General features: G+C 50.4%; 1 protein-coding gene across 1 annotated transcript in view; it reads left to right on the top strand.

Annotated features, from left to right (window-relative positions):
* Positions 1-13,799, top strand: part of ACACA (acetyl-CoA carboxylase alpha) — a 124,616-nt gene that overhangs the window by 85,435 nt on the left and 25,382 nt on the right. The window contains exons 45-47 of the mRNA XM_083806085.1: positions 9,752-9,895; positions 10,677-10,797; positions 13,372-13,468. Coding sequence (XP_083662211.1) covers positions 9,752-9,895; positions 10,677-10,797; positions 13,372-13,468 — 362 coding nt within the window. The remainder of the gene's footprint in view (positions 1-9,751; positions 9,896-10,676; positions 10,798-13,371; positions 13,469-13,799) is intronic.

Below are 13,799 nucleotides of genomic sequence, written 5' to 3' on the forward strand. Positions count from 1 at the left end.
ACATTACGTGCCGGCAGATCCGTTGCTGGTCTTGTTCATTATGTAAAACCAGCCCGAGGGTTTGGGTGCAGAGGGAAAGGTCCAGCTGCCAGCCCCAGACTGTAGCCTGTAACTTAGAGATGAGCTCAAGGTCACGACCGTTCCTAGCCGGAGCTGGCATGTGGTTCCGGAGGCTGGCGGTGGCGTGCGGGCTGTTTGCTGCGTCCGTGTCACCGCTGGGTCAGGAGGGAGGCACAGCCCGCTGGGCCAGGTAGGTTTAAGGATTCTCAGCCCCTCTGCCTGTCTGGGTGACGGGGGAACTCCGGGAGGTTCCCCGTGCTGGCGATTAAGCTGTCTTTGTTTGCGGTCCGGACCTACGGGCAAGGGAGGGAGCCGAGGGAAAGGTGTGATGCCCCGCGGCGGGGCCGGTGCTCGGCGTGCAGGGCACCGGGGCCGCATTTCATCCGTACCCCTTTTGTCTTCCCCGTTGCATTTCAGCAGGGGGTGGAGAGGTGGAAATGACATTTCATTCCTCTCCTGCGAGCGTGTGCGCGCGCCTGTGCTGAGCCCGCTGACCCCCCTGAAAATTGAAATAATGATAATGCGCGTCTCCTGACTGCATCAAAGTATCAGCACATCAAAAGCCAGGAGGCATGAAATGCAAATGATAAAGTGAAAGCAGATGGATTGTGCATGATCGCCTGATGCCCAATGAATTTTAAAAGGTGCTGGTTCACATGGGGAGAGGGGCTGAAATAAACACGTTATCCCTGCAATTTTTTTTTGTTCTTGCCGCTCACTCCTGACAATATTTTTTCACACTTCAGCGAGCAGCCACTCCATCTCCCTCCCTCCCTCTCCCTCTCTTTCTCTCCCTCTCTCTCTCTCGCTGTCTACCTCACACACGTCTCGGGTCATGTCGCCGCAGCTCCGGTGGAAATAATAAGATATAAACCACGAGGTTGTTATTTGCATAGAAATAGCATGGAGCCCCAGGCAGCATGGGAGAAGGACACAGAGATCATTTGTCTAAAATTTTAATGAAAACTTTTGCTGAGGCAGAGATTTTTTTTTTTTTTTAACTTTCACTGCCTCCCCCTTTTTCCACCCCCGTACCTGCCTCCACCTCCCTCGACTCCCGTTCCTCGTCACCAGCTGAACGCGGCGCGGTTTCCTACGAGGCGGGTGACGTGCTGCCGCCGTGCCCTACCTACCAGCTAATTTCCAGCGGTTTCCTTCCTAACACAAGTAGGCTGCAGAGCCCAGCGCTCCCCATTTACGCATCGCTTCCATGGTTCGAGCTTCCAGGACTGCCTTTCCGTTCCGTCCTCACTAGGATGTTCCCAAGGCTGTTGCTGACCTGTTTTTAATTGGTTTGCTCCTCCTTGGCTGTTGTGTTTGAAAGAAATCCCATCCTTAAGGCTTTTTCCTTAACGCAAACAAAGAATGGCTGTCAGTCACACTGACGCCCATCCCATGAATTGTTTCGTGCCCAAAATGTGAGTGTCCCCGTGGCACCTGGGGGCTGCCATGGGACGAGATCTACCTCTGGTTCAAGCCAAGAACTGTCGCACTCTGCCTGCTCTCCCCAAAGATCTTTTGTACCGCTCTGAAGTTCTTCCTTTGCCATTGTGTGCTCCGTACTCTGACCATGCGGGTGGGTGAGAGCAGCAAAAGGACTTCTTTCCTAAAAAAAACAAAGTTCTTCCTTTTAGTTGAGCACGTTTCCCCCTTAAGGAGGAGGCTGTGGACCATGGGAAGGGTAGTCAGAGGTGTCAAGAGCAAAGAGTCCACGTAGCAGAGGGCTGGGAGATGCACGGGTGAATTGATCGAGGCTACGGACACCGCCTGGCAAGGAGCCATCGCAGCCTCTTGGCTGCTTGATCCCTCCTGAGATGTTGGGTGAATTTATAGAGGAACTGATGAACTTGAAGTAAACTGTGATGCTATCGGAGAGATCCGAGGGAGCTGCCAAGCACCTTAGTTCCTTTGTACTTGCGGTGTGTTTTGGAAGGTGCCTGCCAGCAGCGGTGTGGTGGCAGGCTGGGCAACTCCATCCTTGGGGCTGTGGGAAGTTTGTCCTCAAAACGGTCCGAATTTGAACATATTTCTGCTTGTATAACCAGTTCTAGACGTGAAGGAGCTCAGGAGCCAGTTGACCCAATGAATAGAGCAGTTTCTGGCAACGCAAAGTGCCGGGTTTTGGAGGAGGAGGCATTTCTGAAGAGCAGCTTTGGAAGGGAGGTGTCGGTGAGGTGAGCTGGTCAGTGGAGGCTTCGTGGTTCGCTAGTGCAATATGGCAATATCTGAGAAACTTAAAATGCTAAAAATGTGCAATGACCTTTCTTGGGTACATCTCCCATCAGTGCGGGCGCTGCAAGCGTCACCGAGCTGGGTCAGGGCGCAGCAGTGTGTGTGCCGGTCGGGTGCCTGGGGGTGAGGCCCCGAGGACTTGCTGATACACCAGACCCTAACTGCTGCGAGGATTGCTTTGACAGTCAGCATTTAAAACCCGGCACCCCGACAACCGCTTTGCACGGGGCCAGAAGAGAATATCCTTGTCTCATCCTGCCAGCTCGGGTCTGAGGCTCGGTGGCGCAGGGAGCAGGAAGCTCTCACAGCCCGCCCGCCCGTCTCGTGCGAGCGATCAGTCTTCAGCATCGCAGGCGGCAATATTTACCCTTCAGTTTCACAATCTGGAAAAATAAATAAAAGCCCGGGGAGATTGATGCTGTTCGTGGGTTTTACTGTAAAATACAGAATGTGAAAAGCTCTTTTTTTTTTTGAGATTCGAGGCAGGGACAACTCAGTACCTGCTCAAGATGACTCCAAGTCTTGGGATTAGATCAAAGCAATCATGTGAGAGCAATCATGTGAGTTAGAACAGCAAGTGCCATCCCTGTCATTCAAAGAAGCATTATAATTATTAATGCATGATATGAATCTTTCTGTAGTGGCACAGCAAGACTATTAGGAAGATACGTATGGGCGCGGGGCGTTGGGGAATGCTAATCAAAGAGGGCCTAAGCAGTGCCAGCCAGGTTCTGGCGCTGGAGCAGCGCTGGGCATCGTGCCCTTCCCCTCGCTCCAAGGCTGCCCCACGCTCGGCCCCAGCGCTGGGGGAGGCCGGAGGGGTCCCTCTGCTGCGCTGGGTGCTTACGAGGGTGGCTCCTGGGGTGGGGGCTGCTCCCCTCGGCTCTCTTGCAGCCGGTGCAGGACCCCAGGGCGCTGCTGGAGGCCCCCCGGCACAGGTCCCCATCGCTCATGCCCCAGCAGAGGCAGTCGGGTTTGAGAGCCGAGGTCAGAACCGAGCTCATGGCAGGGGCAGGCTGAGCCCTGTGGTGCTGGGCGGCAGGGTTTGTTCCTGATGGTGCCCGTGGGCGTCAGCGGGCAGAGGCCTCTGGCTGGGGGCAGTCCTGGTGACACGAAGGTCTTCGCTCCGTGTCGAGAAGTTAATGTGAGCAGGATGGATGCCTGGGCTTCAGACGAGTGCGAGTAAACAGACATCAGCCTCCATTTCTACATTTTATTTTTAATTGCCTTTCTTTAAGTGGTGATATTTGTGTATTGTTCCCATTAGAGACAATTTACGTTCCAGACATCGCATTATCGGTCCCTTTATGTTTGCTTAGGGAAGAAGGTCTAATAGATTCCCGTTGACTTTTTTTTCTTCCTCCTTCTATCATTTTTAATACAGATCTTGATCAGTTTATCTACGTGGATGGGGCTTGTACAGTGTGGGCGGGCTGTGTTTATTCCCACTAAACAGGAGCTTAGCATATCGGCACGTATTCTGCCTGTACCTTCCAGAGAAACACCTGTGTGTTTAAAACCCTATTTATATTTCACAGGACAGAAATTGTATCCCAGTTCCTGGTGATCCTGTAGGGTGTGTTTTTACTGGTGTAATCGCTCTGGTCCCTGACATCTCACTAGAGCTGAGTGGAAGAAGGCATCTTCCAGATGTGCCCCAGAATAACCAGTCGTGCCCTCCCCTCCCTCGGGCTGTCCCTAGGAGGGTATCAGGATCTGCCTCTGGCTCTTTTCTGTGGCGAATTGCAGATAAATTTTCTGCCATTCTGGATGCTTGGGTGGGAACTCTAGGAACTGCATCGGGGAAATTGTCGGGTATCTCATGAGTAAGCCCCAAACCGTGCTGCAAAGCGAACAAAGTCTCGTTGTCCTGGTGAAAGAGGAGCCTGTGCTGGAGCCTGTCCCCTTGGCTGGCGTCTGAATGAACGGGTGCTCTTGGGGCTCAGAGGGTGACCAAGGGAACGGCCAAAACAAAATCTGTAGCATCATGGAGACGATCATTAATACCGTTTATAGGGCTGGTGTCTTGAGCAGGGAACCCCTAACTGAGACAGATGGGATTTATGAGCGTTTGGACCATGTAGAATAGGGGGCTGTAATTTTAGTTTGCAAAGTATATTGAGTCCTTTTGATTTACCACAGACCGATGGAGTGACCTTGAACAAAACATGCGGTCTCCCTACACCGTGAAAGGAGAGCTAGGCAGGAATTTTTTGACAAGACATTTTTCATTTGAGAATGCCAGTTCGCTGAAACGGGAACTCTTCAGGAGAAAGTATCGGTTTTGATGAATTTCTCATTTGGAATTTTTTCGTTTTGTCAAATGAACAGCACTTTTTTTTTCCCAACTGAGTTTTCATTCCGAATTAACTTTTATTTCTAATATCTACAATAAATAGTTCAGAAGTCAGAAGCAAACATTATGACCCTGCCTGATACTTGCTCAGATCTCGAGATTGCAAATTTTGATTTTCTGTTGCAATCCAGAAGAGGAAGTTTTCAAAAATCCCCATAAATTCTTGCAAGATGGGAAAACCTGTTTCCTCCCACCAACGTTTCATGTTGCGAGCTGCGTTAGTAAGGTGCTTTGGGATCTTCAGGCAGAAGGCACCTCAGAAGGCCGGCTGGATGTGCCTTCCCCTGCTGCCTCCGAGGTAACGTGCAGGTGCTTCTTCCCCTTCCCCCTCTGATCTCACCAAATTAAAGCAAGGAAGGGAGCCCACCGGCCAGACCTGCTCCTGGATTTGCAGTCAGTAGCCATCTCCAATAACCATCAGGCTGTCAGCTTCCCCCCCACCTCCCCCTACCTCCCACCTCCCCCATCACTCACCAAAGGAAAAAAAGAGCCGGAGCCACAGCTCGAAATATATCATGCAATAGTGTATCATGAATTTCTTGTGAATCACATTGGTGAAGCAGGTTTATTTATTTCTGAGACTTTAAATCAATACAAAGTAGGTCTCTTAGTTCTGAAGCTGGGATGGAGTGTGAAAAAATGAGCCCATTGTACTCTTAAAACTTTGGGGAAAGGAGATGACAGCTATATAATTCCATTTACCAGGCACTAGGGGCTTTAATGTGAAGGTGACAGGGAGCTCTTTGTGCATTTAGAGCACCATATCTTCTAAATAAAAGATCTGTAGACTTGATAGTGGAGTATAGCTCTGACTTTAATAATCTCCAAGCATTAGACCGAGCCAATATGTTCCCAAGTCAGAAGGGTCCCCCACCGAACGCTCGTAAATTAAAAGTGCAGGAGCTGCACACGCTCCTAGATTAGAAATGCAAGAAGTGCAGCCCCTTCCCAGGCAGAGGAGGTGTCTGTGCTCACATCGCCGTGTCAGCAGGCTAAAGGCAAGGGAGCAGCTCTGCCCCGGGCACGGCTCCGGCTGGCACCCGGCCTCGCTGGGCTCCCCTGCTCGCCGCTGCTGCTCTTCTGCCTCTAAGGCCGTGGTACGTGGGGGGGACGAGCCGAGAAATGAACACCGAAAGATCTGCTGAGGCTTGGCTGCACGTAATAGCAGTCAGGTTTTAAGTTCCTACATTGTGTTTTCTGATGAGACATTCGTTCTGATCATTTCTGCCTGTTTATGAAAAATAGGCTATTTATAGTATGTGCGTGTGCCTTTTCTGCTTCAGGTTCCTGGCAGATAATATAAATTGTGGGCTGGGAATTGCAATTATTAAAATTATTTGGATAAAAATCTGGCACTTACATTTGATATAAACACATGATATGCTCTGAATAATAACAGCACTTATGTTACATAATGATTCCCATTCAAGCCCTCTGCTGTCATTTTTTCAGATCTTTCGTCTCTGATGAAACTCGCGAGCCCATCCAGCCTGCAGCCCAGCCAGCTTCGCAGTGGATGTCTCCGCTAACTGGCGGCTCGGTCGCTAAAAAGGAGCACCCCAAAAGCAGCTGCTCATCGCAGCTTAGAGTGCTCAGAGATGGTTAACGTGCGTGTGACGTGCCTATAAACCTGTTGAGGATGGCCTTTTAAAGGCTGAACAGGCTGCGAGAATGCTGGCTCCCCTTTGTACTCTCCAAAAGATCCTCTAAAGTAAAACGGGGTGGCCCACTGCAGCGCTGAGAACGGCTTTTGGAGGACCAACTGAAATAGATGTTGGCAGTACTGCCGGTGTGGTTTGTAAGCATGTGGCATCAAAGGTTGTGTTATCTGCAAAATAGTGTGTGTCCTTACAGGCCTGAGCTGAGCTCTAACACGTGCGGTGCTACATCTAGCGTCTCCTCCTGCCCACTTCATTGCTGTCCTCATCCTTCTGCTGAGATGGAGGCACACAGGAGGCGTTTTGTCTTGTGCACCCTCTTAAATGCACGGCTTTCTGCTCTCTTGAGAGATTTGTCTTCGGGAGCACAGGAGGGGGAAGCAGAGTGGCTCACCTGAATCCTTCCTGGGCCTGGAGCGAGCTGGGGGCTGTTTGGTGTCAGGAGAGGAGCGGGTGGTGGCCGTCCTGCCGCCCTGCTCCTGGTTGCTGTTGGAGGCAGGGGAGAGGCTGCAGGCACCCAGGAAGGCAGAGCTCCTTGCTGAGGCTGCCGGCACCTCCCTCGGAAACGTCAGAGCAGCTGCTGATGGATCAGAAACAGGGGATTATATCCACGGAGCATGGCACTGGGATGATGCGAGGGAAGGCAGCGGTAAGAGAAGTGATGCAGACGTTCAGGGGCTGCTCTGCAAACCCACCCCTTCTGCACACGTGTTCAGTCGCTAGACCGATGCCTTCGGTGAGCCTTGTGCTAACGCTGCTTCCAGCTCGGCACCTCCGAGGCTCTGTGGCTCAGCGTACCTCCCCGGCCGGCCCACGCGCGAGGCTGGGAAGTTTCCCCTTCAGACAGGTCAGATCCTGGTTGTAGCTGACGCAGGATGTAACCCTCTGCGGTCTTTCCTCCCGTGAGTTCGCTTCTAGCTTTCCCTCTAGAAAAGACGTTTCTAGAGCCACTCGTGGCTCTGCTGGCCACGTGTCTCACTGGCAATGTCCGAACCCTCTTAACTGCAGCAGCAGTTCGGGGTCTCTCCGGCAGATGTATTCTCTTTCACCCTTGGATATTTTCCTGCAGAAACATTTATACAGCAATATGCATTGCACCATTTAAAATTGTTAATTGGAGATTGAATTACTTGTCAGCCTTTAAAAATGTAGTCCTCCGAGGTCAGCGAGGAGGTGGTTAGCGGAGCTGGATGGATGAGCTATCGCGCTCATTTTTTTTCTCCAGCCCAACCATCATCGTCTGTAAGCTGGCTTAGCCCTTCGGTGCCTTTTAACCTCCGGCACCCGATTCAGGCTGCAGCCGGGTGTGCGAAAGAAGCCGGCAGGGTCTCCGATCACCCTGGCGAGGAGAAGACACGGGGACAGCGCCAGTCGGGCGGCGTCCCCGGGCCTAGCACCAGGATGGGAGCAGCTCGCTCGGCGTTTGGGCTGTGAGTAATCAGGCTCTGCTTCGGGGCTGTGCTCGCCGTGCTTGTCCCTCCTGCTGCGCACAGGAGCGGCGCACGCGTCCGGACGTCCGTGTCACGCAGACGAAGGCGGCACGGCTTCCCTACGCGGCTCGGGAGCACGCAGCCTCTGCTGACAAACACTGACAAGTAAATACTCGCTCGCGCGGCGCTACAGAGGGATTTCATTTGCACAGCCCCTCACAATGCTCTGCCACTTCACTGAAATGTCTGGAGCACTCGGGAAAAGGAGCCGCATATTTATCTTGATCTCCAAAAGGGGATTTAAGGGCGAGAGCAGGCGGTATATTAGGCTGTTTTCATTGCCTGTCAGCGGTGGTAAACCTGAGCTGTCTGCAGTGTCTCCAGATAAGCAGCAGCAGAGGCCCGTTTTGCATGTACATACGTTTGCATTAGTTCATAGATGGGGAGTTTAAATCCTCTTTATTTTTATTTTCCTCTGTGGAAAGCATTTAGCTAGACTTGTGTCTGGCATCTGGAGGCCTGTGCTTTCCTTTTCTTTGAGCCTAGATCTACGCTGCTGTCTTTCTGCCGTGCCTCTTCGTGGTGCTGACTTAGTTCGAGGAAGAGGAGGGTGTTGGAGCTTGGGAGGCAGCGCCAGGGACTGCTCCGTGCAGAGCCCTGGTGCTTGTATTCACTTCCAAATTTCTGGGCTAGTGGCACAACTTCTGTGCCTCTGTTTCTTCTGTATCTAAACCTCGGCTGCCGTCTGTCTCGCAGGGAATTTTGCGAGGATCACCCGGTGCCTGGGAGATGCTGAGTTCTGTGAAACGTCAGATTACGGGGCTTTTTTTCTTCCAAAGGGAAAAAAATAGGGACTTAGCAAATGCTAGCATTAGGCGATGCTTTTGGTGGGCACAGAGCCATGACCCAGCCGTGATGAACTGGTGTGCAGGAAGGAAGCTAACGGGTCCCGCGTCGTCTTACAGCCAGCTCAGTTTCCTGATTTCACATCCCTTTAGCACCTTCTTGCTTTCTGCCCCAAAGGTTGAGTCCTGAGACCTGTGGCGTTCCCCTGCACCGTGGGTGAGATGAGTCAGGACCCGAGCGCTCGCGGCAGGACCTCGCTCGGGCACTGCGCCTGCGGGGTCGGGGCTGCCCCGGCCTCGGGGCTGCTCCTCTCCTGGCCCCTTTTCCTAAAACGAGCCGCGCTGGTTGTTCGCTGGGGGAGGACAGGTTGTTCGTGTGCGTTAGAGGGGTTTTTAAGATCTAAATGAAGCAGGTATGTAATGCCCTCTGTCTGTTAGAAAGACTCAACCCATAAAAATAACAAACGGCATGTATTTGCTAGAATGTCAAAGTTATGAGTTTATTTTGTAATGATGTGCTCCTGCCTTCATGAGGTAAACTGGCCGTGGCAGAGGTGTTATTAGTAATATGGACTCAGTGGAGCAGAAAGCCGAGTGACCGAGAGATCAGTGTATCAGTCAGGGAGAGGGCAAATGGAAAGAGACAGCGGGAGAATGAGAAAAGAGCTGCGGTGCCTGGGCTCAGATTAGAGATGGAGCCGTGCGAGGGAATTGGAAGTCCAGCAGTCAGCCTTATTCTTCCTGCTCTCTCCGAGGAGCCGGTGGGGCTTTGTCTTTGCTGTACCCATCCCCGTGCAGCACGGTGGTTTTCTCCCCGGGTAGGGGTTTGAGTGGGTCCTGTCCACCAGGCCCCATAGCGGGAGCAGTTTTGGATTAGCGAGCTGAGCTCGGGTCAGCCCTCGGGAGACTTGTTCATGTGTCAGCTCCGCTGCCGGCTGGGAAGGGTAGGAGATACAGCTGCCTGCTGCCTCGGCGTCCCACGTGTTGTTTCCCCTGGAAATCCATACCCGAAGATCTTACCCATACGCAGGGCTGCTGAGCAGTTTGCTCTGTCCTTTGGTGTCAGCGTGTTCGCGACGTGCTGCAGGGATGGGCTTGTACGCGTCTCCTCACTCAGCGCCTCCTTGCCACGTCTCCTCCTCTGATGTTTTCCCATTTTTCTTTTGAAAGGTGCTTGGACGGGAAGTTTACACCTCCAACAACCAGCTGGGTGGGATCCAGATAATGCACAACAACGGGGTGACGCACGGCACCGTGTGCGACGACTTCGAAGGAGTCTACACCATTCTGCAGTGGCTTTCCTACATGCCAAAGGTAATTCCTGGCCCTGCAGCAGTGCGACGGGGCGCTACCTATTTATTCACTGTGTTCACAGGGTTTTGGGGGTAGGGAGGGTCTCTGAATCCGTGTTTTTTTTTTTCCGTGTTTGTAGCAAAATGGCTTAGGCTCATGGTTGATGCTGTTGGGCATTACGGTACTGAAATCTACGTCAGGATTAATGCTGTTGGGCATTACGGTACTGAAATCTACAAAGCCATTTTTGACCTAAGGTGCGGCAGAAACCTGGATGAGGGGCAGCGTGGCACTGCCGCGCGTAGCGTCACATCCCTCCCCGGCGTGCTGTCCTTAGTGCTCCGGGTAGCGGGATTTGGTGTAAGCGGTGGATTGTCTCTTACTGAAAAGGCTCTAAAAGCTCCTCTCGGAGGCAGTAATTTGTGGGAGTTGATGTATGTTTGTAAGCTGCTCTGCAGCCTTGAAGGAGCAACAAGAACACGCAGGTCACCTTCCTTCAGGAAAGAGTGCACAGATTGAGTCAGGTGGCCTGGGCACTTTTAAAAATTAAATTGCAACCCCTTGCTAATGCTGGCAATCCTGAAGTTCAAGAGCAAGGGAAGTACAATGCATGCAAGATGATGCCGAAGGAGGGGTTGTGAGAGTGTGTGGAGCACCCTGGAAGCTCCTTCAGACTCTCGCCAAGGCCGCGATCCCTTGTGGCAGGGTTGTAACTTGTGGGGGAAAGAGGACTGACGAGCTGCTTTACACTTGGTGCTTGGTGGGAGAGTGACTTCCTTCAATATTTTTCTTTTTCCCTTAGAGTGTATACAACCCTGTCCCTATCCTCAAAGTCAAAGACCCCATAGACAGAACCATAGACTATATGCCTACCAAGACTCCCTATGATCCTCGCTGGTTGCTGGCTGGCCGCCCAAATCCAAGTGAGTACACCTTTGGTGGTCAGGACATGTCGTAAAGTGTCTTGTGTCAAGGCTTTGTCAAGGATTCGTGTCTGTTACGACTTGGTCAGTGGTCCAATTTCGGCATTAAATTGTTGATATTACTCATGGTGTCGCATGGCATAATTGGAATTTCAAAGCCTAGAGAATTAAAGTACATCAGCAAATGAGGCAGGAGGCCTTGAGCGCTAACCCCGCAGATCTGGGTTTTTCTTCGAATCAAGCCAAGTGCATTTTGAAGCTTGAACCTATCTGCGGTGTCTTGAGATGCTCTAGATCTGCTTCCAGACTTGAAGTATTCCATTCTTTTTCCTGTCAGCAGCCAGGTAGCCCATCCAGTGCAGCTAGTCCTAAAGGACAAAGCTGGCTGGAATGGGGAGAAAAGCCTGAGGCCTACAATCCGAATATATTTCAGAACTTATAAACTAATTAGCTCTGAAAGATTTAAATATAATATATAAAAATAGCATGTAAGTAATGACTGCGTGAGAACATTTACAAGTAATAGTTACTTTTATAGACTTCCTTTTGTATGGTTCAGAGGAAAGTGCATGTAGAAAAGTCTTTCTGCTAGCGGAATCACAGAGCATTCCTGCAGAGCTCGGTGAATAATTACGTTGGGAACACTGCAAACCATCGAGCCCCCACACATGCTCTTGGGGTTGTGCAGCCTGTGTATGTACAAGCTGCAAACTGGGTGACCATTATGCCTGCCGTTATTAACGAGTTTGGGGGGCTAAAATGAGATTTGTGATAAACTAAGTTTTCTGGTTTTGGATAATATTTTTTCATCATCTCTCATGTAATTCATCCAGCTGTCTGAGTGCAGCAAACGCTGGCTTCCAAATCGAGTGACTTCAGATTTTAATTTAGTGGAAGCGTTAAGGAAAGCAGATGATTCCCTGTGATAAGTTAAAGCAGATATCTCCTAGGTGAAAAGTTAAAGCCATTTATTAGAGGAGATATTGCCGTGATATTCTTCAAACTGACGCCCGACACGAGGCCAGAATCTAAACGATCAGCTTTGGGCTCACGATAAAGAGATAATTTTGAAATGGATGGTCACATTTTACAGTGGGGCCACAGAGGCAAGGAATGTAGAACACAGTAATTACAAGTTTGGTCTTGATAAAACACTCTCCATCCTGTTTAAGTCAGCAGAGGTTAGCTTGCTTGGATCTCCACTTTTAATTGGTTTTGGACTTGGGTTTGCAGAAGCAGAGGTGCTTGTTCAGATTAAAGCATTCCTCAGAAGCTGCGTGCCAAGGGGGAAAGCTGGGAGATTTTTTTTTTTTTGGCAGAAGTTTCGTGAAGTCCTAGAGAAAAGCGTATGCCCAAAGAAAGTTGTGATTTTTGTAGCTGTCTGGGTCCCACCTCGATGCCTCGTCTGTGGGATATACGGCTCAGACTGCCGGGAGGACTGCAGAGAGCTGCCTGCAGGTCCCCCCCTTTTATTTGTCACACCCCAAATCAGCGTCAGCAACCAGCCCAGGTGGAAGAGAAGTACAGTGTAATCTGCGCCCCTGCTCCCTGGGGGGATAGTTGTCACCCCAGGGTTTTGTGTGCAGGTTGTTAGTCAACAGAGCTGGTGTCACACGTGGGTGTCAGCACCTCCGCTGCGATGCCTCTGGGGCAGGAGGAACCCCAAGGCTGACACCATTGCTTTATAAAGGGAAAATAATACTAGTTCGTAGTGTGACCAGGGTAACCAATTCACGGTTAGTATGACCAGGGTAGCCAAGCCCTCACGCTTCAGGATGGAAGCTGATTGTCTGCAAGAGTCGGGAGAAGTTTGTTCCCCTTAGGGCTGCTCGGCCACCTCGGTGAGTGCTGTTCGGGAGAGGTTTGCTCCCCTGGAAGTGCTGCGAAGTCGCTGCCTTCCGTGGGCAAGCGCAAGGTCTGAGAGCGTGGCCTGATCCGGCGCCGTGACACCTACAGCATCGGCTGGTGGCTTTCGCAGAGCAGGCAGGCTTCCAGTACCAACTATTTCTGTTTAATTTTTGTCAAAGGCTGTGTGAAACCCTCTCAGACAGGGTGTCTAGTTTTCAACTACCGCAGACTTTTTACATTTAGGTCCTGAATTTCTTCAGCATTCTTCCGTTAAAATAAATATGAGGCAGAATCGAGAGAAAAACGTGAGCCAAGTTTTAGGACAGAAATAGGCATTTTGAAAAACATCTTTAATGACTTTGCTGCCTTTTGACAAATGTTTGTTGCGTCTCGAAAAAAGCAGCTATTTATTTAAAAGCATGCGAAGTCCCTCTGCTATCCGAACCCCATCGTTTAACAATAAATGATGCTTTTGCTGATAAATGACTGTCTTTATGTAGACTAGCAAATGAAATAAGACATGATGGCTGAAGGCAGACAAACGCTCAGCTGTCTAATGTTCCCTTGTATTATAATCTGTTTAAAACTAACTAAATAAATAAAAAGACAGTTCCATGTTCTCCAGTTGGCATTTTAAACAAGTTTCAGTTGGTCCTTTTATGTTCTCTCTTCTTCCTTCCTTTCCTCCTCCCTCATCTGATATTTCCTTTTTTCCCTCCCTTTCAGGTCAAAAAGGACAATGGCTGAGTGGTTTCTTTGACAATGGCTCCTTCCTGGAGATCATGCAGCCCTGGGCCCAGACAGTTGTGGTTGGCAGAGCAAGGTAAATGCTGAGACATTTTAGACGTTTGTGGGAAGCATGTTTTCATCGCGCTTTGCATTCTTCTAGAACCTCATTTCAAAACTGCTAGTAAAAATAAGTCGTTACTTGAATTGGATGCCTTACTTTTACTTCTTTACCGCGTGAGTGAAGCATGGACTGATCATTTCTTCTGTTTTGCTTGGAAGTGACAGCTCTAATGTGCACAAAAGCCAAAAAGAGAGAGATTGTTAGAAATTATAGCAGACAATACCCGCTTCTCTAGGTGCATGGTCACATAGTGAGGCCTTTTTGCAGCTGTTAATTGAAGGTGTGTTACACAGTTTATTGTTCT

Source organism: Anser anser (genome assembly GCF_964211835.1).
Source record: "Anser anser genome assembly, chromosome: 20".
NCBI classification, from domain to species: domain Eukaryota; kingdom Metazoa; phylum Chordata; class Aves; order Anseriformes; family Anatidae; genus Anser; species Anser anser.